The following is a 26,652-nucleotide window of genomic DNA, read 5'->3' on the forward strand; positions in this document are numbered from 1 at the left end:
TGGCACAGTTTTCTAAAATGAGCAGAGTGGTACAGAAATCCAAGGAGATTGATGTGAAAAGCACATACAGCTTACAGTGTAACTGTCTGGCTAACCAAATTATCAAACTTTTTGACAGTTGCTCAAATTCGGCACTCCTCTTAATAGTCACCCGTTAAGGTAGAGCCTTAACAGTACGTTCTGCTCTTTGGCAGGCTTCACAGTGGTAAATAACTCTCAGCTGTGCTGCCATTGTTCAGAAAACAGGAATCATGGATGAATAGCAACTGCACTTGAATCCTGAAAAAAGATGGATTGTCTAAATCCAAGGTCTTTGACACCAAGTGACATACATGATCACATTGTGAGGGAAAGGAGGTTCCTTTTTCAGTTGCCATTTGCATTGAGATGTGATATTAAATTCCTGTTGGTTTTGTTTTTGAAGAAAGCGAGGGAATCTCTGACAGTTTGTATTCTTAACATCCTGTAGTATTTTTTCTCAAAGCAAAGTAATAACATGTCAAGGAGAGAGCATCTATCAAGGAAAAAAAAGAGGCACTGATGAGAAGTGGGGAAGGCTTGCAAGATCATTCATGCTGCTGATTTTACTTCATTTTATTTCATGTTAAAGCATCTTGTGGGTATTTTCAGGCAGAGCTGGATTATGGCTCAGCTTTGTATTTTAGAATGGTTCCCTGCAGTGGTGAGAAGTGTTTACCCATTTTATCATTTCGCATCGTGTCTGCCTAGCTGCAAAAGGGAATAACTTGTCTTTCTGCTCTGCTGACTCAGCTTCATAATTCACTCAATTATGTTATTCCAGGGAGAAAAGAGACAAGTTTCTGTAATAATGAGCTACTTTGGCAAGCAGAGCTCACTTAAATTTTTGTAGACTGCCTACAATGGTGTTTGAAGATGTTTGGAGGATATTTATGAATGATAATTAGCTACAGGTTGCTGTTTGTGCACTCCTTAAGGTGTGGGTTATGGAGCAGGGCACCTTGTGGGGGAGTCAGGGTGGTAGAGGGGGTGGAAGAATACCGCTTGCAAAATGAAACAGAGCAAACTGCAAACTGAAGAATTAGGAAGTAGAGGGAGATAGGGAACATAGAGAAGGTAATCACCAATGTTTTCACTTGGAAATGTGACAAGTAGAACAGGATGGCAAGGGAGGACTGAATCTGAAGTGTAAGAATGGTTTTGCTAGAGAGATGGTGTAGAGAAGTGGTTCTTGAGCGTTTGAAAAATTGAGAAACCAGTTCCTGAAATCTGGAAATGTGGCTGCTGCTACTTTATAAGTAGTCTTGATTGAACATCAGAAAACATTGAAGCCTTTTTGTGTGATCCTTTGCTAATAACAGTCATGAAAGCCGGGGAGGATATGATTAGGGAGTGTCTCAAGACACGTATTCCTTTTTATTTGTTTATGATCATTAGACTACTTCCCTTCCTGTATAGGCCTCTTTCTGTCAGTAACAGTAGATTTAAGCATCATTCTTTCTCCATTGGTGCAGGAATTAAGTACTTTTTATCTGACCATCAGAATTCAAGGGAGCAATGGGAGTCATTCTCTTTGTTTAAAAACAAACAAACAAAAATATCCCGCCAAAAATAAACATGCAAAGTTCCTAGGGAATGAAGCGCTGCCTTCATCTGCTTAATTATGAAGGATATAAACGAAACAATTTACATAGAAAATACTAGTGCAAACACACTAGTAATGATTAGTTTCAGTCATAAAATCCTTTTAGATGATGCAGGTAAAATCCAGTGTTCTTCCTTGGTCTTGTTTTCTGATACTTCCTGAAAACTGACTCTGCCTGTCATAAAAACTGCTTTTTTGATAAAAACATGATAGCAGTGGCTTTGTCTACAAATCTGTTCTGAAGTGTCCTGTTCTTGCTTATTCTCCCTCTTCATTTCTACCAGTTGTTTTCATCTGACTGCTATATTTTAGTTGGTATAAAATAACACTACTCTGTATAAATATATTTATCCCAAAGCTTATATGATGGCACCATGACATTAAATATTATGTTAGGTGGAATTCACTGTAAAAAATGTATTAGTTTTCTTCCATTATGGTTCTTTAAACTAAAACCAAACACAAACAGCAATGTCTGTTACAAGCTAGTGGACCCTTGATTCAGAGTTGCGTCTGTGGTTGCTATGTGAATCTGCTTTTGTCTCTTTCTCTGTTTGATTAGTTCTTCAGAAATCTTTTGAAACCATTATCTTCTAAGCTGGCTTTAAAATATTTTTGTCATCTTATTCTTAGGTATACGTGCATACATTGATTTAGAAATGAAACATTGTGTTCCAAAAATATGGAATAACATCTTCCATGAAGCATGTTTCTTTATGAAGGATTTTGATGCTTCAAATAGATTATTTTACTTGAACCCCAGATTTTAATTATACTGACTTTCAGGCTGAAGTTCCTTCTGTATTATATTTGCGGCATTAAGTTTTGCCAACTTCAAAGACAAAAGCAGGGGAACCCTGCTTCAACTCAGATAAAGCTGTCCTTCACATGGATAAAAAGTTGCTTCACAGCTTCTGTGTTTATCAGATGAGACTGTTAAGTTCAGGTTCAGCAGAACTGAAGATACTTGCTTATTTTCTCAAAAAAACTTTTTATATCTCCATTTAATAGCCAGGATGAAATGCCTGTAAGAGATTACAGACTAATGGAACAAGAGATAGGAGCTATGATTGTGCCAGTCTCATGTTCTTGGAGCGCTTTAATCTTTCCGAAGCTTGACTTCTAATTTGAGAGTGCTTAAGCAGCTTTAATTCTTAATATTAAAAAAAAAAATATTAAATTCTTAATGCCTGTTTCTTCTTATTAAGAGCAGTAAATGCATATGGCTTAGCAATTCCCAGGCCTATTTGAAAATTAATGGGGTGAGAAGAATAAGTACTTTGAAAGTAAAGAATTTAGGGTGTTGTCAGAGAAACTTTTAGGAGGCAAGTAGACCTCAGACTTCAGCTTAATTACTCTTTTTCCTATTTCCAGCCTACTGATTAAGCAGTCTTCCCTGATAAACAACTTCTAGATGACTAGTCTAAAGGAAGATTCATGCTTGAAGTTAGGATATGCTAAAATAAGTCTTTTTTCTTTGCAGGAAAACAGACAAAGCAACTTAAGTAGTAAACTCAGTATCTTAGCACATATGTACATGTGTGTGAAAATGTGTGTGTATCTTTCTGATAATTCTTACCTTTTCTAAGTAATGACAGTTTATCTCTGTATATGAACACAGTTCTCAATATTAGTGCTGTAGTCAGTATACAATTTCTTACGTTACCTCTAAAACCATGAGTACGTTGACTAAACTGTTGGAGCGCTACACAAATGTGCAACTGGACTTTTAACTACCCTCTGGCACTGTGCTTAAAGTAGAGCTTTTGCCTTTTTTTAAGAAAGAGTAAGGGGTGTTTTTTTAGAAATCATATACCATGTTTGCCTTGTAAAAGAGTAAATAGATCACAGGAGAAGGATAATTGAAGGGAAGAAACAAGTGTCTTTTGTATGTGATATGCTATTTCGACTTAAGCTTTTCCCAGTTGTTATCCTGGGTATTTTTTGTTAACTGATCTGTTTGTACCCTGCAATAAAGTAGTAAGTATTTCTAGTGTGGAAGTTCAGGTTTTTAGAATAGTCCTTATACTCCCTTCATTATTTAAAACAAACAAAAAATTGCAGATGAGGAATTGATCCAGATATTGTAAGCAGATGTCCTGAGATGTGACTGTCTGCAACTTCATTTAGCTGGATTCAAAATCTCAGTTGGATACTACTTGCTCTTCACAATTTGTTGGATGTTTGTAAATAATTACTAAGAGACTGTCAGTGCCATAAACTTTTCCCAAAAGAAGCTAACCTTACTCAAAGGATTAGGTTTAAATTGGGCCCTTTCCCTTCCTTCACCTGTTGTTTCCCAGCCAGAAACCAATGCCTGCAGTGACATAATAAAGCCTAAACAGGGAATTGAAGCCAGCAGTCAGGACAAATGTTAAGCCTCCTGTCTTAAAATGTCAGCCTGCATCTCATGCATCTCCTTTTACTTGGCTGGGCTGAGGCAAAGAGAGTACTCAGTGAGGTAGTAGAAAACAGCTGGAACACTGTTGCGGAGAGGAGTAGGAAAGGTGTTAGTTTCAAAAGAAGTTGCAAGATTTGGGTGCCCAGGGGCCATGACCGTCTCAAGAGCTCTCTGAACTCAAGTCCAATGCCAAACTACAAGTATGTCTAGCAGGATGGTGGTATGATAAGGAGGTGTGAGCAGGACTGGGGAGAATGATTGACAGCTTGGTGTTAGCTGTGTTCAGCTTGTGCTGCATGAAAGTTCATTGGAAAATTCCTGTGAGAAAATCTCTGACATGAAATATAGTTGTTACCAGATACAGAATATAAAGTCAAATTTTTAAATGTAGTTAGGAAAGATGATCTTATAAGCGCATGCACTTATTTCACTTTGCAATATCAAGGAAAGAAATTAGTCTCATAAAACAGTTGTTAAAATAATTTATTCAGTAATTCTATTTTCTGCAAGTCTGTCGAGCTTTAGGCTGCAGCTTTGTGTCACTGAACATACACCATTTAGGCAGATCTGGACATACTAGGTTAAAGCAAAACAAAGATGGTTCTCAAATTCACAGCTGAATCTGTTTCTCCTTATTTTCAGCCCAGTTAAAGGAGGGGGGAAAAAAAAAATCCTTGTCCTGGTTATTAAAAACTATTGACATGACAAATAGGATCTACCTGTGCAGCACTTCCTGTGGCTTTTATGTTTTTGGCTAAGGAGAAACTGCTTTCACATTAGTATAGGTGAGTTTTCACTGGTTTGTTTTCTGCTGTAGACTTCATGCTTTCCTCTTAAACTTTTATTGTTTCCTGAGGCATTCATCCCATCTGCTGAATTAGGCAAGAATTTTATAAATAAAAGTAGTAAGTGGTTGTGTAACTAGACTCCATCATAATGTAAATGTTTCTCCAGAAGACTTAATTCAGGTCATCTCAGCCAGCTTCACTGGCATAGTCTGCATTTTTATAATGCCTGACTTTGCTACCTGAGTATTTATTATTCCCTGTAATCCTCTGACCCTGCTTCAAGGATTGAACTCTTTTTGCAGCGGACTTGCTTCCCTTCCCTCGGTGCTGCTCCACAAACATTCTCCTGAGGGAGAAGCTGTCGGCAGGAGGGTGTAGTGATGTCTGCCAGTTTTAGTCACCAGGCAAATTAAGCTGTCTCAGCCAAATGTGTAATTAGGTAATCACTACCTACATTACTACCTTTCTTGGATATTGCAAGTTTGTGTCTGCTGTGAAGCCCCTAGACATGGACTGCTAGATTTGTTTGGCAAGTCAGAAGTTTGTGAGAAGATTTTGACTACTTTGTTCCTCCTCCTCCCCTTTGATGCAATTCATTTCCTTGGACTCCTTGGGGAAATTCAGCTACTCAGCTGCAAAGTGACTTTAGACAGCACCTGGGAGTTGGCTGTGTCCTCTGTCATACTGTTATTTTTATGGAAACGGGTCTCCCTTGAGTATTATCTATTATGTTTAAACAAATAATACATTATCCATAAAATCAAGCATTTTTCTGATTGTAAAGCATCACAACCTCTATTATTCTGAACTTGGGAGGAAATTACATGCTAAGACTAGCAATTTGTAAATTCTTTTGTTTTGAATATTATCATATACAATGGAAAAGGCAGTTTGGTGGACTAATATATTCCGTGAATTAAAATTATTGGCTTTCTTTTTAATTTTGAGTGCTTTTTGATAACCAGCTTTACAGCAGAGGTATTTCTAACTGCAGAAGGACTGCCAAAGTAGTCTTTTTTTTCAGGGATATAACTCAGGAAAAGATGTGTATGACTCTCTATTCTTTCTAGCATGTTCTCTAAACTTTGAATAGTCCTCAGTTTAAATGACAAACTATTATGTTTAGAAGCCAAAACAAAAGCTAGAGCTAACAATAGTCATTTGGGTTAATACGAATTAGTAATGCCTCCATTTCCTTCAGTGTGTTACTCCTGTTCTCTTGAATCTGTTTCGTGGATTATAAGCACATAGTGTCTTGAATTGGTGTGGTCACTGCAGTCTAAAAGAAGGTGACAGAAATGCAATATTTTTTCAAAGCAGAAAATTTGCTACTGTGATGCTCTTAGAAAAGACCTATATTTTGACTGCACTGTATAGACTCATTCTGTTTGTTCTGTTTATCTGCTCTTTTTATTTTTCACTTTCTGTAGTCCATCTCTATGCCTGTGCTCGTTCTGAACAACTGCAGAGCGCACAAGCAAATCTTTATGATGAAATGGTTGGCCTTTTCAGTAATATAGGCCTTCTTCCTCAAGGATAAGATATCTAAACAGTCTGAAGATCTTTCACAAGATGCTCCCTGTAACCAATCCTAGTTATTCTGTTTGTTCCTGTCTCCTGACAAGCCAGAATAACTCACTAGAAACAGCTGTGGACTTAGTTATAAACAACTTTTGCCTCTATTTGACCTCCTGCTGAACAGGGCACAGTGGTTGCACAAGACAAGCCAGTTCTGTTTTAAGATGACTAAGCTCTATCTTTGATGTACATATGTATCTTTGATGTCATAACTCTTGCAGTAAGTTGAGTTCCATAATGTTTTGGGGTTTTTTGCATATGTAACCAATCTGTTAACTCTGTATCTGCTGAATTAAAGTATAATGAAAACAAGCTGCTTTAAAAATCTACCTGTGATGGCAAAGACACCAACAGGAAAAAAAAAGTTCTTGCTGCAGAAGGCTATAAATAAGCATAACTTACTAGCTCCTTAACTTTACTGTGCATGCTAATGTATTTTTAATTACATAGTGTATGAAAGTTTTTTTTTTAAAAAAAAAAGTACTTTCAACATTTAATTGAAGTGATATGAGGACCTTTTAGTGTAAGTATGGTTCTGGAAGTTCCACCAGGGTAGCTTAGACCATAAAGAAAAAGGTCTCATGTTTGCATATGTAATAATAGCAAAGGTGACTAGCAGTCATTCAGCTTTCAGATATTCACATTGGTTTTGCAAACGCAGTGTTCTCAGGGAGAAAAGCCTAGGGCATACTGCAGATCTTCTTGCCTATCACTTATAAAGAATCAGAGTTTTACCCTAATGAATGAGCTGAAGGTTTCCCTTATGCTTTTTGTTTTTTTTTTGAGTGAGCCAAGCTAATTCTTTTGGGTGAAAGTATAATTGTAATGGCATTTAAAAGTTTCAGCAGTGTAAAACCTCTGAAGGAAGGTGGAGACATGCCTTCAAACACTTCACAATGTCTTATGGTGACCATATTTTACTTTTTCTGCTGCAATTCAGAGATTTGTATGTGTTGGTAATTAATGAAAATACGGGATTTTTGCATTCTCGTGTTATTCACAAAAATAAGGAAAGTTTGTTGGTGGTTTTTTTTCCTTAACTTAGATACGCATGGGCTTTTAAGAATGTGAAATGAAGAAAAGCTAGCACTTAGAGATAATTCTGAGATAATTCACAGTGAAGGCTCTTTTATGAAAAGCAGTTTAAGTATTATCAAGACTAGTTGCTTGAGTACTACCAGGTGTGTGGCATTGTCATTATCTGTTGTGTCCCCCAATTCTCCCATCCCACAAAACAAAGGAACAGATTTTCTGGGTTATAATACAGGGCTATTTCTTACATTTCTGGTGTCCTGATTTATGCCTAGTCTTTGGGCTGGGGTAATGCCTGGCGTTTAGATAGCTCTGTATCTTGCAGAGGCATCCCTGCATGTTCTGTGTCAAGTCTCCAATGGCTACCCTTCTTTCCTCCTCCAAGCACAAGGCCTTTCAGAGAGTGCTTTCTAGCTCATTTACTTAATTGCTGATGCTGAGAAACTTTCTGTGAGTTTTATGACCCCCTCACCACAGTGAATAATTCATTAAAATTCATTAAGAAATTACAAACTAAAATAGTTTGCACAGATGATCAACCAATTGTATTTTTTAACAACTTCAACAGAAAATAGGGAAGACAGGCATTTGGTAGTGCACTGGAGCTTCTCTGTGTGGCTAGTTTAACTCAGACTAGTTCAGAGTTACAAGGAAAAGATCTGTTTCTGTCTAACTGGGTTGTTAGGCTTCGAGGTTGTCAACTAAGTAGACGTTTCAAAGAACACCATGTCTGTAATTGTCACCTCTAATATTATTTTTTTTCTTTTAAAGTCTAGGGATTCCATCAAGTTGGATGACCTGAAGGCAGAGGTATCACCCCGCATTTCAGCAGAAGATCTGATTGATTTGTGTGAGTTGACAGGACCTAGTCATTCCAAAACACCTGTGAAGAAAACAAAGTCTAGCAAGCCAAAGCTGCTGGTGGTAGACATTCGTAACAGTGAAGAGTATCCTTCAAATCTGAGTGCCAGCCTTGCCAAGCCATGCTTGTGTCCATTACTTCCTCATGGTGTGCAGCCAGTAAGATATTAGAATGGTAACTAGTGGAAAGGGATGTGGTAGAGGCACAGTGGAAGGATTTTTGTCGTGGAGAGGTCTGGTTTGCAGAGAGGAGGACAGACAGATGTATTTTTACCTTCCCATTTTAAGCTGTGGGTCTAGTGAAACCACTTTGTACCAGTAGCGTAAGTGCTTTAATACTACCTCTTTTTGTGACAGGTGTTGTCAGCAGACCTTCCCCATTTAATATGACCAGTATTTTGAAATGGTGTGAGGCTTTCCAAATAATTGGAAGGGACATAGAGAAGACTTGATAGCTCATGTGTTTTGCCAATCCCTCAGTGGAAAATGAATGCTCATTGAGTACCTTTTTGCTACTGACAGGTAATGCAGCCATATAGCTGCCCTAACTTACATTCTTTAGTTAGCTTACAATCAGAGAAGTCTTAAACGTGTCTTGAAGCTGTATTTTTATCAAGGTTGTTTCACTGTCTATACCTTACCCATTTGTTCTTTATCAAATACGTAGTTCTTTGCCTGTGGAGTATTATTGGTTTTTTTACTGTTTTTCTGAACAGTGTGGTTATGGGGCTGGATTTGTTAGGTTTTAGAAGGGGGAGTCCATACAAGTGTGCTTTGCCAGAAACACACATCTTCATTAACATCCATCTAAAAGCGAGAATAATTACAAGAGTTTTATTAGAGGTAACTCTTAACGTTATGCCAAGTATTTTGGAAAATACTTGCTGTTGGTTTGTATCATTTTTTCTGAAGTATTGCTCCTTTCATAATAATAAAGGTGATGTAGGTAGTTGTTTCTATTGTAGATGTACTCTTAGCAGCTTACTGTGTCACAAGTTATAATTCTTAATGGGAAAACAGTACTCAATAGAAAAATAACAAAAGACTCATGAGGTTTAGTCCACCTCTTTGAGAAAGGAAGATCATTTCTTTTGCCTATCTCTGGCTTGTTCTTAAAGAACTCCAATGACAAAGATTCAACAGGCTCCCAACATCTTTATCATTAGAAAAGATCCTCCACTGTCTTAAAAATGTTGCTAACATAGTGCATTTGTATTAGAAATGTGTGAATTATAGGCAGTGAAGTGAATGGTGAAATGGCAGATGCCAGTATTTGGGCTAAAATACGTAGTAAAAAAATAAATAAAGTTTCGACCTCATTTTTTTCCACCTAGTTTGTTAAAATACCACTGTAAAGATATTTGTATATGCAGAAAAATACTGCTACTAACATTTTTCTCTATTAAATATTTAGCAATATTTATGACAAAGTGTGGTGAAATAGAAAAATTAATATTATTGTTACTATGTAGAGGTAAATTTATTATTTACATAGTAAACAGAGTAGTATAATTGGACTGTTCTAAATTAATACTGTTATTTTCAAGGAATTATAATTTTATTGTATGCCAGACTTGAGCCTGTGATGTGATCCACTGTGTAGATAAAACAGAATGGTCAAAGAAACACAAAAAAGTAATTTTTCTTTTACTTGCATGTATTAATTTCATGCATCAGTTAAGGATTCCAATTAAGCAGAGATTCATGTGTCTGAGATGTTTGACTCTTTATTTTCTGGACTCCAGCAGCTGCTTTACTCCTGGATCTAAATTGTTGAAAATGTGGTCATCGTTATTCAGAAGATGGTAAAAATGCAGCCTATTTTCTGGGAGATAAATTCTTCATCAAGAGATAATACTTCTTAGACTTCAGATTAAAAGTGATGTCCCTGGAATTAAAAACTATAAAACATTATTGTTACTGCTTAGAAGGCCTTGATACTACTGAGTTAAATGTTTCTGTGTCTACATGTATCCTTCTGTTGTTATTTAAGCTACTTCCTAGAAATCAAGAAGAATGCAGAAGGACAGCAGGTAATATAAAATGCTGAGACTACAATCATTGCACTGAAAGGCTATTATCTGTGTATAATAGTGGATTTATTTATATTGTAATCAGGATCAAAGGCAAGGTGTTTGCTTAAATGTTTCCATAGCTTTCCTTATAGCTTGATGATAGGTTCTACTCTACTGTTGTATAAATCCTGTTCTACTCTAGCAGAGTGGATTCAAAATTTCAGTTATTTTAAAATCATTTGACTGTTGTGAAGTTTTATGGCGCTGCCTTTCATATTACAAAACTTTAATCAGGTTTTCCATTTGTAGCTCTTGAATGAGGAGGTATGCCAGAGAGAAAATTTCCATAGCTTGAACAGTGTACTGTGATGGCTGCTGCTGTTGTTTTGGTCTGGTTGGAGTTTGTGGGAGACTAAAATGTCCTGTCCTTTAAGTAAGAGTGGACTTAAATCCTAATACCTATCTGGTGTTAGTAGGTTGGAAATGTCTTTATTAAAAAGACTGGTAGGTAGTAAAATTACCCCTTGAGTGGGCTGGCTTGTATGTCAGTTGTAGAAGAAAGAAAACACGATGTATAGAAAACTATTAAGCTGTCAGCAGTTCTGAATGTACATGGGAAGCCATAGGAATACTGTGTTCAGTGTGCTGTTCGTTCTTGCAGTAAGGAAAGTTTTTGTGTTTGTCACAAACTTTCAACAAACTGTGCAATGGGATCAGACAATCTGTATGTTACTGTGGCATGTTTTAAAATGTGACAGACCACTATGAGGCGTTTCAAAAATGTGATCGTTTTTGTCAGTAGTTTTTCCTCATCATCGATGCCTGTCATGCTAAACTTCACTCTCACTTTGTTTTCAGTGTGATTTGAAAAAAGCATGAGAGGATTTTCAACATGTATCAAACATGCTTCATATTTCATACTAGGATGCAGTTGAAAGCTAAGGTATTGTTTTGTAATGAAGCTCACGTTGCAAGGCTGAGAGCTGCTAGCCCTTTTTCCCAATAGACAACTTTGTAACAGAAGACTAATAAAAAGGTAATATACTCAAAGCAGTGTCTCTGGCCAACAATTCATCTAAGGCTCATTTCATTAAGCATGTTAGCAGAAACATGGCAGCCTTCCATACCTGTTAGCAAAGTTATTTGGCTTTATATATATACACACATATATATAGCTAAGCTGCATACTTACAGTCTCTCAGTCTGTAGCACAAAACTTTGGCTTTTTCATTAATTGTCTTTAGTACTGGAATGCTTAAGATGGTCACTTAAGATTAGGGAGAATGTGAATGACAGCAAATACATTTTGGATCTATCTGGTTTGGTACTATTGATATCAAATGTATGTCTTTGTTAAGAGATTAAGTCAACTTTCTCTGAGCATTTAAGCATTCTTAATGGCATGAGTGTGAGCAACTAAATCTGTCCAAAGTAATTTTCAGTCTTGTGATAGTTTCAGAACTTTTACCTTCGTTAGTAGCAATGAGTGATGTAGTTTCCCCTGGGGAAAAGGAGGTTGACACAAATTAGTGAAGGAGGGGTGTCATAATTTTCGCCTTCAAAATAGAAGCAAACTGACAACACAAATGAATGGTACATGATCATATTTTGTTCATTCAAATGTTTATATATAGCCACATTTTTCCCACAGTTAACAATGATGATCATAAAGCTGAAACTGTTACATAAATCATGAGAAATGAATGCTAGTATTAACCTAAGTCAATTAAATCTTACCTTTATTTAAGGCAGCTCCTATATTGAAAAAGAGCCTGGGATTTAATTATAAATTAAACTAGCTTTCTGCAAGTACAGTAATAAAGAGTGACTAATCTGGTTATTTTATATTGTGTCTATTTTTGCAGAACTTTGCTGTTTCCCATCTCTTCAATGCTATTCTTGTTTATTGTTGGGGGAGTGTTCCAGGCATGTGTGTACAGTCTATGAAAGTAATTCAGAAGTTTGTGTAGGTCATGGTGCATTTTCAAATTCATGAGAAGCTAGGTACTAGTGGTCCAACTTAATTTTATTGAAGAGACTCACATTCAATATTTGTTCATAAAATCTCCATGGAATGATCATCCTATGAAAGTGAAGCACAACTAACTATATATCAGAGTTGCTGGCACTCACCTGTTGCTTGCTTTTCAAGACCCAATATATGCTCACTGTTAGTGGGACTCCAGATAATATATATGATACTCATTGTTTGGGAATCTGAGCGCATGTACATTAGAATTTCAGTTTGGATCAAAGTGTAGGGGGCTTATGGGGCTTGGCAGAAGGTTTAAGGAAATTTCCCAATGATCCCTGTTTAATTTTGGTTCTCATTGTAAGTGCTTCATTCCTTTTACATAAAACTCTTCTGGAAGAGGTGCTCCAGCTGCTTATTGGTATTTGGCTCCTGTGTCAGAGTTGATTTGCAGTAAAATCCACAGAAATATGTATATCGTATGTATGTGGATACTGGTTCTTTAGCACTAAGCGTTTCATTTAGCAGGTCAGTTTCTGTAGTGGTGTGCTATGTCCTTTATGAAACAACTCTTCTGTCCTTTTTTTTTTCTGTGTAGTGTCAGAAGTTATTTTCTCTATATGACTAAATTGTAAATGAGGCTTGTCAAAATATACTAGCACGAAAGACCAACACTGTTGTATCGTGACAGCCGGGGTGAAGAGCAGGTTCATCCTACAGCAGGTTCATCCTACAGGCTACCACAGATGTCTCTGCCTTTCAAATGTCCTTAACTGATCTTCCTAAGCTTTAACCGTGGCCACATTTCTGGCAGCATCAATGTTCCATTTGCGTCAGCATTTACTGCAGAAGGGGATCTTGTCCAGTGCCCAGCAACTGCCATGCTCCAGAGCTTTAGAGGAAGAGTTGTGGTGATTGTAGGAAATGCAGTGAAGAACACAGCTGCCGTAAGTATATTGCTATAACATATATGTTTATTCTTAGAAATACAGCAATGGCATGAATACAGACAGTAGTAAATAAACGCTAGTCTAGATAATTCAGATTAGTAACTTTGGGTATGATGACAGGTTTTAGGGTGATTTTGTTGTTGTTCTTTTCTGCTTCCAGACAAAGACATATTTCTCTTCAAGTAATCAGCATCTGAGACAGTTGAAGTTTTGAAATGAAATTATTTAACGTTACCTTTTTCAGGTTTAAAATCTTCTTTTTTGGCATGTCATAGAAGTGACATCAGCACTTCTAACGTGCATCAGTAATACCTGGTTTTCAAAACTGACTGGCATTTAATTTCTGTGGTGTTAAGTGCACACAAGGTAAGTGGAGTGGGGACAGATGTGTTATGAAGTCCAAAGGAAATAAGATATAATTCATATTCTAGGTAATAAAAAACAATCTATTAATTAGGGGTTTTTAGAATAACTTAGCTCATGCAGTTGTGCTCAGTGAAGTGCAGAAATATTCCTACTGTTAACTTCTGTTTGATTCTTCACTAGACAGAATATTCAGACTTGCCTGTTCCTTTTTATAACTAAATAATTGATGTCGTGGACCAGCAGTATAATTCTTTTGCTGTTCTTCTCTCAGGTGAAGGAAAGTAATTTTTGGGGGGTGGTTTTTGAGGGTTCTTTTGATTGGATTTTGTTGGGGTTTTTTTCAAGACCTACTCTTAAGTATGGTATACTGTTAGTTCACCACAGTTTCTTAAGCCTGTTTTACTCCAGGGGCATGAACTATAATCCTGATATGACAAGGAGGTCTATGAACCATTAAAAGGTCTTTGTTATGGACAGCAGAAGCATCAGCATGACATGTTGCAGTTTTTTATACATATAGGGAGTTGTAAGTAGTGTGAGAAATCCCTTTCATTAACTTGTGTTTCATCATTTAGAAAATCAACTTGTGATATGTATCGTGTCTTATGTAGTAGCAGAGGTGGCATAAAGGAGACTGTATAGCCATATCTCAGATAGTTTCAGTCAGTGAATATCTAGCTTTGTGCGTAAGATCCGGGTAAGTTCATGATAAGTATTTCAACATGAAATCAATCAACTTGAATAATCACAATAACTCACTAAATGCTGAATGTGTATATTCTCCCCCTCAAAGGAGTAAATGCAAAATGCATTAAATGCTAAGAGCCAAATGGAGGTGATTTAAATGGTGCTTTACACATTTGATGGTGGGTTATGCAGCTGCTTTTAACAATTACATTTTAAAACACCAAACATCCCAATTTATCCCAGTAAGAGCCTAACCATTCACTAACCTCCTGAGGAATAGGAACAGGAAAAAAAGTGCTTTGATATTCACTAATGAGTGTCTTTATGGGAGATATCCCACATACTACCAAGTCATTTTCTGGGAGCTGTTTTCCAGGAACAGGCAGAAATGTTTTATCTGAAACAAAGGAGCACTGTAAGTATTCTGTCTAAAACAGAACAAAGAAACAAGTGTCTGAAGGAAAGAAAGGGCAGAGGTTTACAGTGCAAATTCTGTGTTACACCATAGCTAAGAAGACACAATTTTCTCCTGTAATGTAGTGACACTTCTGCAAACTGAGATTATTTTTTTTAACATTTTGTTAAGTGAAAATTGAATGTTTGCTTTGCAGTGCAGCTAAAGAAAACTTGCAGTGTGCTTAGTAAGTGCAAGTACTTCAGTCATGTGAGAAGGTGCTGCCTTATCCTCTAAACGCAGACTTTATGCAACTGAGGCAATGTTGACCTGGTTTACCTGGAATTGTCAATATTATAGGTTTCCCTAAAAGAGAAACGGTGCTTTGTCTCTTTATTTGCTTTTAGAGTTCTGGGTAGTCTAACTAAAGAGTGTAGAGTTTTAAATAGTAGCAAAATACTGGATTGACCAGTCTGACCACAAATTAAACTGGAGCCTAAATGCTAGTAGGGACTCACCACCTCTGTCACACCTTAAAGTACATAAAAAACCAACCTAAATTTGACTGTGGTGATAAAATTCCTTTGTTTTGTGGATTATTTTTTTAAGGCCAATTCAGTTTTACTCTGTGTGGCTACATAGAACTGTCTGCCAGTATTAATTAACTAGTCCAAAACTATGTAGTTTAAGGCTTGAGAAGAACAAGAGCTGTTACTTTTTGAATTCTACTAGGTAATCCAATCATTTGAAAAGTTGCAAAAGTGAATGTGTGGAAACAAAAACAGTTTTGTCCAAAGAAATGTTATAAGTTGTTCAGCTTAAAATGTATTTTTTTCTAAACAGAGTTATGTATTTCCAACTGGAAAGGAATGACCCACAAACTGTAGCATCCACCATAAAGGAGATTTTTCAGAAGTGTTTACTAATATTTACTCTGTTAAAAATACAGAGATTAGTACTGTTAGATGTTCGGTTTAAATTTCTACAAGACTGAGAAAGTTGGGGTAAGTGTGAAAAACTGATTATTTATGGTGCTGTTTGTAATTAGAAGATTGGCTCTTTCAACTGCATTTTGTATTAGTAGCCTACTTGGCATCATTTAAATAAAAATTTTTTTTAAAAAAAGGCAAAGTTGAAGGTACTGAACAGACATGTAGAAAAAGCCTTTTTCCCCTTTTCACACGTTTTTTTTTTTTATCTTTTGTACTTGATTTGGTGCCAGATGATAAAACATTTAAATTGGCAAGAAAATGCTGTCTAGAACTCGATAGGTGAGAGGGAAAACTGAAAACTTTACCACAGCACTGTTGCAGCAGGAGGCAAAGGAAGCTAGCTGTGCAGCAGGCTTCAGCAGAGCTCTGGCTCTAGTCTTAGGATAGAATTAAAACAGGGTAATCCTGCTTGTTAAGCCATTTAATTTGCTCATGCTAAAAGTTAAATGAATAGATTGGCCGGTGTACAAGAGCCTTACTGAATGTGCCATTCACAGCATAAAGGTATTGTAAAGAGGCGCTTGCACTGGACATGGTGTGGTGGTGCTTGGCTCACACTTCTCTGCAGAATACTGCTTCCTTTAGACTGGTTCCGACTTTGCGCCAGCCTTTCTTCTCCTGGGGGATTCTGGGCACTTGTTTACAGAGCAGATACTTGTTTGTCTTTGAAACAGCAAGAAACCTCTACATAAAAGTCATTATGCTGGAGCTAATCAATCAGATTCTGTTTTGATTTTTAACTTTTAAATATGTTAAGTGCAGCATCTTTTAAATGAATTAATTTCCCCTTTCCCACATCCGTTGATAAATATATACCTTGCAAATTCCAGTATGGGCAAGGGATCATTACAGTTGGGAGTACAATAGTTAAATATGCAACGAGTGCCTAACTGTAGCTTCTTTTTTTTTTCTTCCTTTTTTTTTTTTTTTTTGCATTGCAAATAGTATGTCTCCTGATTTTTGTCACTTTCAAAGTCTGAGATACAGCAAGTGCAAAGGTGGATCATAGTTACGCATATGTAGGGTGAGGACTGGTTTGGGTCTGTTTTTTGGAAGGGTGACATTACTTCATCTCCTCTCCTTCCCTCAGCTTTGACGTGCTAAGACATTACCTGTTTCTGTTTCCAATTTTTTTGTCTGTATTACTGCAATGTTGACTGAAATTAGAACAGGAGAAATACCTTACCTGATATTAACATGCTCCAGTACCTCAATTTTGACAGTGACACACTTCCACTTGTGTGATGTGGTTGTTTAATACATATGTGTTTCCCCCGTGGTTTAATACATGTGTTTTATTGTCAGTTAAATGCTTTAACAGATTAAAGTATACAGGACACTTTAATCTGTTTAATAATTAGCAACTCATTTATTTCTTACCTTGGAAAAAGATAAGCTGTAAGTCAAAGCTTATAAAAACATCTGTCTTTATAGCAGGAAAGTAAATTCTAAATGGTAACTTCTAATTGTTACGCTGATTATTTTTTTCCTGGATAAGTTATGCTGCTATAAATACATTGTCTAGGCAATTTCTACAAGTTACTGAAGCAAAGTAATAATTCTTATTGCATCACAGTAGCTAATAGATAAAATATATGAGTTATCTCCAAAGTAAAAACAAGCAGTCCCGATTTCTCTCTGAGATCTTTCTGACCCTTTTCAAGGCAAGAGGGAGAGGGTCAAGTTCAAGATTCTTTTTGTATAACGTATTCTTAGCCTGGGAAAAAACAAAAGCTATATGAAATTAACATTTTCTCTCTCTCAGCCCACCGTCAAAAATGCTTTTCTTATATGAAGACTGAGACACATAGGTTAAAGTGTCCAGTTACCACTGAATTTGTGATTCTGTTGTCGTCCTCCTCAGGCCTTTTAAAAGGGCCTTGCCAGAGAAGCAAGCCCCTGCATCCTGAAGCTGGTTTCTTTCTATAAACCTGTCTTAAAAACATGGATACCCATGAAATTTCATAGGGTGATCTTAAGATTAGGTGTTGCGTAGAATTATAAAGGGCAGCTGCATTCATGCTTCTAAAGACAGATAATGTTTAGTTAGAAGGGCCTAATGAAACCTCTGGAGTGAAATTAAATAGAAGTTAGGCAATAAACTTCTTGAGATGTTTCCACTCATAAATCTTTTTAGATTCTGTATTTCTGTGTAAATATTCTCTGCAGAAAAGTGATTGAACAAGTAGAATGAAAACTGAGGATGCTTTCTCTTTGTAAGGATGGAGGAGCTCCTTATGATTCCCAGAATGGGCGTTTTTTGTGTTTGTTTTGTTAAGGCACCACCCTCCCTTCCGCATTCAGACTCAGAGCCTGCTGGAATCATCAGCCACTTCTTCATTGCCCTTAAAAAGGAAGAGATCAACCTTGTATTTTGAAGCGATTGAAAGGCTTAGTCAGTCAGCAACAATCCTACTGATTGTAACTCTACCCAAGACATGGTCAACTCTTCATTATTCTGTAAAGTCTATATTACTTTATTTATTATTGTAACATGTATGTATGTTTTCCTTCATCAACAGAAAGTAGCTCAGCTGCTGTTGCCAGTACATTGCTCTTCACATGGCATGAGAAAGACACTTGGGCTGCCAGCCAGGAGTTGTGTTACGCTGTTGTAATTCTGCACCTGTCAGTGGCTTTGGTTAGTTTACACTGAATTCCTCAGGTACAGCAGAGATGACCTAAATATTTACCCCTTTCCAGTTGATGACCTAAATATTTCCCCTTTCCAGCTAGGTATGAAAGAGGAAAGGGGGGAAACAAAAGATGGAGGCTCAGGAGCAGAATTTGAGTGTTCCTTTTCCTCATCTGAAGTAGGTGCAAAGGAAAGCAAGCTATTTCTACATCTCCAAATAGGTTACCTTTTCTAATTTTTGCTGAAACCTGATAGTTACAGTCATTGGAAATTTTAGTTGGTGGTTTGATGTAGACGTTGTTTGGCCCATCTGTGTGCCTTACTACACAGAGGTTTGGATGTTTCTGAGATGAGGAATTGCGGAGCCCTCAGCTTCACCTATCAAAATATGCTTGACTTCTGAGAGATCCTGCAAGTAGGATCTCTGCTCTTTTTGATCACCTGGGAGATCTGTAAGGACAGGGAAGATGGGAAACGGTGAACCTGAATCCTGGAGTGGTGCTGTCAGGCTCTAGAGTTTCCTTCAGGCATGTCAGCCTTGGCTGTGGTTATACTGGCTTTGTGGGCTGCACCTCGGAAAGAGTACCCTTGTCCTTGCCTGAGCTTGTATGGATTAGGTTGGTTGCATATCACTCAGGGCTGCTGCATTATAACATAGAATTATCACTTTCTGGGGCTGTTTTTCAGCTCTTTTACATTTTATATTACTTTTATATTTCCTGGTGTGTGTGTGTGTGTATATATATATATATCAGAGAATCTGATAGTGGTGAGAACTGAAATAGAGATGGTAATGAACTAATAAACGTGTGTTAAAAGTGCAGGAGACTTGTGTAAAGATACTGCCAGCTAGAATGATGTTGGTGAATTTGGCAGTTCCAGTATCAATACTGCTTGTCTTTTAGCAATGTTGTTTTGCTTTTTTCTAAACTATATCTGAATCAGCTTCTGAAGAGGACTGGCTGGCTGACTGCTTCAGGAGGGAATGTGTCCATTGTGTAGGAGGTCCAAAGGCTTTTGTCCTGGAGTTCAAGAAGAAACGTTACCAAACTGGCAGTTTGGGTAGTGTTAGTAAAAAGTACTGCAAATGACAATGAAAAGTTTTTCACTGTCAGGTATTTCTTTGAACATTTTTCAACATCTAGGTCAATCTTTAGACTTGAAGAGTGGTAGAATCTTTCAGAAAGACTCATGCTTTCTTCTTTATATTCAAGCCAAATGTTACGCAGCTCTTTTTTTGTTTCTGTTCACTAACAGCTTTTTTATTTTCTGTTGAATAAAAAATAGAATAGGGTTGCTTTCTGCATTTTAATTTTATAATCCATCCAACTGTATTGGGTGCATGGAATGTGTATTTTGGTCAGTACAAATTAGCTGTGTTAGAACAGCTATATCTCTGCAATTGAGTTTTCATTTTCAAATGCTCGCTCTTAGCTGGGTGTTTTTTTAATATATACTTTCTAAGTGCAAAACTAAAAGTGCAGGTGTTTAAAACTTTATTTTAAAGTTTATTACTTGGAGAAATTTGAGTGTTTACTCTTACTTTAATTCTCAGTAAAATTTATTCTGAAACCAGCTATTAAATACCTGATTGTGTAGGCTTATTTTGCAATCTTTGCATGTAAGTCCTTTAAGTTACTGCTGTATTTTTGTACTGATTGAAAGTGCTCCTTTTTGGCCAAGTCTGTGTGTAAGGATTTTTCTCCTTGATCTTGTTAGTACAATAAGTTCTATGCTTTTTTTTTTTTAATATTTTTTTTCATACTATGTGTTTGCACAAGGTTGTGCTTTTTGTGTTTTATACTTCCATTCAGTTGATGCTAATACTGTAAGCATTAACTAGGCACTGTTTTGCTACGGGGGCTTTAGGTGCCTATTTTTCCCTTAGTGTTAAAGTGTCATTTCATGTTTCTAGAACCCTTTAATGTAAGAAGCAGCTGACTAAAAATAATCTTGTGTGCTGGGTCTTTGTGGCATATGGAAAGTGTTGTTTAAATAGCTCTAGACTGATCAGCCTGGCTATGGTGTGCTTTCAGAGTGGTGAACTCTTGACTGAAATCATACTGCAAAACGGACTGCAGCTCCTGAAAGGTTTGTGTAGCGTGTGTTTACATATGAAAAACTAATAATAATTTTGTGGCAATGGATGTATACTACAAAATTTGGTTGATATTTCTCCTCCAGCTTCTAAAGTATCTCCTTTTTTTCTGGCTGTTCCAGAGTATGATATGAACATTTACACCTTGGTAACATTTGTCACAGCAGTCTTTTGGTATTCTGGTACAGTATGTTATTCCTCCTTCCCTTCCAACTTGCCCTTTAATTACAACCTGTCACAAGAATGTCTGTGAAAGTGAATAATGTGTACATAGCAACCTGATGGCTAGCCCAAAGGCTGCTGGGAGCAATGCTGCTCAAGCTATTGTGTTACTAGACTCTTTGCTGTACACAGTCTAAAAATGTGGCGTCCCTGGTGTAATTCATTCAGCACTCTTGAAAGCTGTGATTTTACTGCTTGGAACAGCGTAGTAGAAACATTTTGATAAATGCTGTGATGTGCAGATTATTAAGGTTCTTGATGGTACTTAAAGGAGCAGCCCTGTTTTGCTGTCTGTATTGAGAGCCAATACAGGGTAAAATGTGTAATATTTGCCTAGATTTTGTGATGTATTTGTTGTGATCTTGTCTGTCTTTGAGAGCCTGACTTGTATCGGCATGAGTCTTAGCTGACTGCTTTCAAATGCAAATTACAGTTTTCTGGCTCAGTTATCCTCACCAGGAAGGGTGTTTTGTCTGGAATCGATTGATGCATTACTTAATAGAAGAACGGTATTTCCGAAGTGTTCACCAAAGCTGTCACATAGTCATTAAACAAGTTGCTCATGTATTGATACTTTCATAGGTAATATTTGCTGTGAAAGTAGCAAGAGGAAATGCAATTTAAATGCTAGGTGTGGCCAGTAAAAACACAGTAACTGAACTTGGGAAGTGCATTTTGAGGAAAGGCCACTTGCAGCAGAAAGGAAGAAACTTAGTCTTGTAGCATCCCTTTAATCCTCTACCTCAGATAAGTGTAACTGTTTCCTGCAGGTAATGTTGTCTAAATGAAAACAGAAGCATTACGGGAGGATTGTGATCCATTGGTGGTGTGGGAAAACAGATATATCTCAGAAGTAATATCAACACAAACATTTGATAAATTTGAAAAAGTATAATCACCTTATAAATGACAGAGGTTCATTTCTATTTAAAATCAACCTGTATAATGGAAATTTAATTGCGCCCTACTTTTATATGTTTCAATAAACCTCTTTAAAATGTAGGTGATTTACAGGTTACTAAGGATGACATAGCCCATTTGCTTATCTCCTTACCATGTTATTTTCTGTCTTAAGAGCACCTCAGTAAATTCAGGTATTTATTGGACTACACATTACGTATTCATGTGCCTGTTATTAAACTTCTAGTTGACGCTTTATGATAGCATTTATAAAGGAAATAGAGCCCATGTGTGAAATCCAAGGTGGCAGTTTCTGCTGTAGAAAGTCTGTGGCATTAATTCAGAAGAGCACCTTGGGCTCTTTTTGAAGCATGAAATTTTGCTCTTTTTGTATCATTGATTTATTGAACTTTTTAGGAAACATTATTTCTTTTTTGATCTGTCTTAATTTCTTGAATTTAAGTTACTGGTATTTGAACAGAAATGAAGGTTACACTGGGGAGGAAATATATGTAACTATTTCAAATATTCTTCTATCTCATGCCCCTCCATCAGTGCACATGCCAAAAATAACACTTTAATGTGTTTTTAAAATACTAGCTTCATACAGTGTATTTTGGCCGGGAAAGATACTAAGCCATGTCTGCAGAAACATGGTGAGCAAGTTCCCATTCTAGTTTGTGATGGATGGACGACTCTGGGAGTAGAAGGCACAGATATACTGAGGAACAGAACTAGAGAAAGTCAAAGCTTTAATTAGGAAGACTGCAAAGCTAGTAAGAGACTACTTCTAAATCTTTACCAAAAGTTATGTTTCTACGTTCAGTGACACAATGTGAGAAGACAGGAGGTGAAACTAGGAATGCCTTTAATCATACCAAATCCTATTACCCTATGAGTTAAGCCTTGACTTCTTTCTTCTTTACTGTGTGGAGACAGATGTATGTGCAAAGCTCTTGGAAGCTGATATTTGGAGTTTGATGGCAGCTCTCAGCTTATGGCAATATATATGCCTCTGTGTCCCTGACTTGCAGCTCTAATTCCCACAGTAGTGAGGTATCAATAGTTGTACACTCCCTGCTCACTGGATTTTCCCTGTCCAGGATGTTCAGATCTAATATTTGAACTGTGTTTGCAGTCTTTCTCACTGAAGCTATGTAGACAACTGCAGACAGTTCTAGGTCAACATAAAAAAAAAATTTCATCTTGTGCTTTCTTCCTGACATTTGCTAGCAGCCACAGATTCTGCAGTGCTTGCTTTGCAGGGACCCTGCAAGAAGCAAGAGATTCCTCACCATAAGTTTACAAAGGTACCTCATGTCATATGCAGTGAAGAAAATTTATTTCCAGCCATACCTTGGTTACTGAAGCCGTTCTATAATACAGTAGGATACAGGCCTTAATGCTCAAATCCTAAATACAAAGCATTTGTTTGCATATTTTCTTTTCAGATTACATGGAATGGTAGTTATATTATGGCTAGGACACCCAAAAACTTGGAGCAGAGTTTACAGTTTATTATCAGAAGTGTAAAATTATCAGTAGATGGAGAGTGGAACCTTTCTGCTGACACATGGGACATTGTACTCAGCAAGTAACATGCTGCTTCCTGCCCATCTGAATGCTTGTTGCTGTTTTTTATTTCTGCCAGCTACAAGCAGCATCGGTGTCCAAGACAGAGTGCTACCCTTTAGTCATAGGTGGAGAGCAACATATGAAGTAAAGCTGTCTGGTGGGAGTATTTCACTAGGAATATATACTATTTTTGTAGTTCATGGTATGCACAGCTGAGTGCTATTTTTGACAAGAGAAATATCTTTGTCTCTATTTTACTATACACCACGTCTTTATGGACTGTGATTATAGCAAGAGGAAATTGGACTCTCCTGGTGATGTCTCTGTGCATATTACACCACCTGTATCAGAGAGCCTCTCTCAAATCATGGCATCTACTTTTCTCATGAAAACTGGCATACATACATGGTCTAACTTTCCTATGAGCTGGTTTGGTTGGTTGTGGGGATTTTTTAGTTTGATCCCTTGAATCCTGCACTGACTGACCCAAGCTAATGGGGGAAGAGATGACTGAACTTTCTTTTGGTCTTCCTTAAAAAGCAAGTACCTGAAAGAAACGTAACAGCCAAAATGTCCAGAATGATCCACGTTGACCTCTTACCCTGCCTCAAGAAGTTTGCAGCGGTTACTGATAATGTACTAGTTGCTCACTCCCTGGTTACATCCATCCTGAAGCACAGAGAGAGGAATGCAGTAGCTGTGTTTGACACATGAGTGGACAGAAATAAATTCCTTGCATATATAAAATCCCTTCAGTGTGAAGCAGAAGTTCTGGCTATGGAAGGAGTTTAAAACTTTGCTGATATGAACTCTTGCATGTTAAAGAGATTATTTCAGTACTTGTACTTGATAAGGTAATCATGTAGTACATCTTGTTCTGCCTTAATATCTGTTATACTATCACAGGTAATTAGAGGGAATGTAAATGTAAAAAGAAATCCCATGTACTAAGTTTGGATGGGGTGTCTACTGCTGTTCTTGAGTTGGTAATTTAGTTGGTCATGCAAAGCTAGTTATCCGGACATCGTGCTTGCACAGGGTTCTGCAATAGTATCAGAAATAGTTTTAAAGAGTCAAAAAAGGAATTACAAATGTTTTACATAGCCCATTTGGAAGCACTCGGGGATTTTAGAAATGGTACAGATTTGTCAATCAAGTATAAAGCAACAATCTCAAAGACTGGTGACACAGCAGTCTTTCTCACAGCTATTGGAAATAAAGAAAAACTATTGTAGTTTCTCTCTGACTAATCCATTTTGATGGCTTGCTTTTGAATGTATCATGATCGGTATTTAAAAGGGAAGTTTCATATGTGATACACAAAATAGTGTTCCTTTGGGTTTGGATTTTGGTATTTGATACATAATTTTTGCTATTTTGATTTGGGTTTTGCTTTTATATACAAAATATAGTTTGTCAGTGTAGCAACTTTTCATTAAGTTGCTACATGGAAACTGGCAACTGCTGTGTTTGGTTTATGGAATGAATTAATTGAGGAGAGAGGCTTTCAAGGACTGTGGGTGGGTGTTTGCGGTGGGTTGTGTAGGGGTGTGTGTGCTTGCACTATGTAACCTGCCTGTGGGCAGACTGGGAGGGGGGAGTACACCTACTAGACCACAAATTCTTATCCGACATCTGTGAAAGTCATGTCAGACAAGTTTGACAGGTAAGCAAATGACTATAGCATCAAACTGTGATGCTTGTACACTTGGGAACCTACAGAAAACAGCTGGGAATTAATTAATGCAGAGAAAAATATCTGTTGTTTCGTGCTTTAAGAGGGGTTTCAGTGAGTGCTCTGAGATTAAATAATCCTGTTAGAATGAGGTAAAATCCTGCCTAAACAGAGATAAATGAAGTTCAGGGTTATCAGTGTGACACTTTCATGTCCATCAAATTCATTGCAGCTGTTTTGAGAGACAAGCCTGGGTTCCTGTGTTAGACTAGTTGGTTCAAAGAACAAACTTTGTCCTTTTTTTTCTTCTTTTGTTTAACATGCCTTACTTAACACAAAGTAATTTCGATTTAAGGGCTATAATATGCAGTGTGCTAACAATGTATCTGTTTCAGTTTGCAGCTCATCTAGTGAAATACAAGTACCCGAGGGTCTGCATCTTAGATGGAGGGATCAACAAGATCAAGCCAACTGGTCTCCTCACTGTTCCTTCTCCACAAATTTAAGTGACTGTAAACACTCAGGACAATCTGTTTGAATAGGAAAGTTTTACTGTACAACCGGGATATCCTGAACCCAAAGGGCATTATGGCATCGTCACTGTACAAGCTATCCTGATGATCAGTGTCTTATCCTGCAGATCTAGAGCACAGGAGCTTTGCATTTATTCTTTGATACAGAGCTTCAGTTGGAATGAACTGTGAAGCTTCAAGCTTTTTAAGAAACTTCTTTCAGCATTGTTGTAGTGCACAACTAGTTGAGCAAGTCTGAACACAAAAAGAGTAACTCAGCTGGCATTTGGTATCTTACAAATATTTCTGTAGAACAAAATAAACTGGCACTTGACAGCTCTAAGCTGCACTTAAATAGATTACTTTTCAAAAAGTAGTTTACTGTGAACATTGAAAGTAACAAGCTGAAACCGTACCCTGTGAAAAAGTGTGTTCTCTAATATTCCAAAGAATCATTGCTGTATCTTGTGACCGACCTTCCTTTTGAGAAAGCGTTTTTTCGTCTGGATTGGAAATAAAGATTGGAAGTCACTGTAAGAGCTGCTGTTGAGTCAATCCAAACTGTATCATATCACGCGGAAGTGGAGAAGGCCTACTCCTCTGTGGAGAACTTAACATTCTGTTTCTATGAACACAGCAAATGCAACGATTTCTGAAACAATTACATTTACCAGAAAGGTGGGCTTTTGACAATACCATGTCTTACGACTACAGATCACTTAATCTGCAAATAATAGTGCTTTTCCATTTTAGATGCCCATGCCTTAAAAAGAAACAATGCAATTTGAATTTTCATATGAAAACTTTCTAGAGTAATGTCACATGAAGGTGTCGGGGGGGGAGATTTTTCATGACCCCTACTGTTTGACCTGTCTATCGGTGGTCCAGGAAAGCAGAGACCCTTGTGCCTGACCAGTCTGTCAGCATCCCGTTATAGGGACCCTTCACTGAACAGTCCTGCTGGATCGGAGGGCAGTTGGACTGACTTGTTCCAGGAAAACATGCCAACAGCATAAAGGGGACCCCTCAGCAGATCTTTCCACTTTGCTTGAATATATTACCTGCTGCCAGCAACTGCTAGCACCCATGAAGGACTAACACTAACAATAACGGTCTTTATTAATTTAAGACTGACAAATTAAGGTTTGTGATTGCCAGTGGTAGGGGGCTGTCTGCAAAAAAAACCCAAAACTTGAAGTGATATATAACCAAACTATAATCACTAATAATAGGTAGCATGAGTTCTTTAGCATGTATAAGATAAAGTTCTTACCCAGCAGGTGACCCTGTAGGGGAGAAGACAGGTTCAGCCTGTCGACTGATCCCAGAAGTTAAGATGGAGTCTTCCCTAACTTCTTCCCTCACCTGTTCAGTT

At 37.3% G+C, this 26,652-nt stretch overlaps 1 protein-coding gene across 2 annotated transcripts in view; it reads left to right on the forward strand.

The window, feature by feature from the left end:
- The window catches only part of TBCK (TBC1 domain containing kinase), a 117,978-nt gene extending 92,164 nt beyond the window's left edge, over nucleotides 1-25,814 (forward strand). For both annotated transcript variants that reach the window (XM_055698444.1, XM_055698452.1), the window contains exons 24-26: nucleotides 8,195-8,370; nucleotides 13,059-13,218; nucleotides 25,161-25,814. In XM_055698444.1, the coding sequence (XP_055554419.1) occupies nucleotides 8,195-8,370; nucleotides 13,059-13,218; nucleotides 25,161-25,271 (447 nt within the window). In that variant the 3' untranslated portion in view covers nucleotides 25,272-25,814. The remainder of the gene's footprint in view (nucleotides 1-8,194; nucleotides 8,371-13,058; nucleotides 13,219-25,160) is intronic.
- The last annotated feature ends 838 nt before the right edge of the window (nucleotides 25,815-26,652 follow it).

The sequence above is a fragment of the Falco cherrug genome, chromosome 1 (genome assembly GCF_023634085.1).
Source record: "Falco cherrug isolate bFalChe1 chromosome 1, bFalChe1.pri, whole genome shotgun sequence".
NCBI classification, from domain to species: domain Eukaryota; kingdom Metazoa; phylum Chordata; class Aves; order Falconiformes; family Falconidae; genus Falco; species Falco cherrug.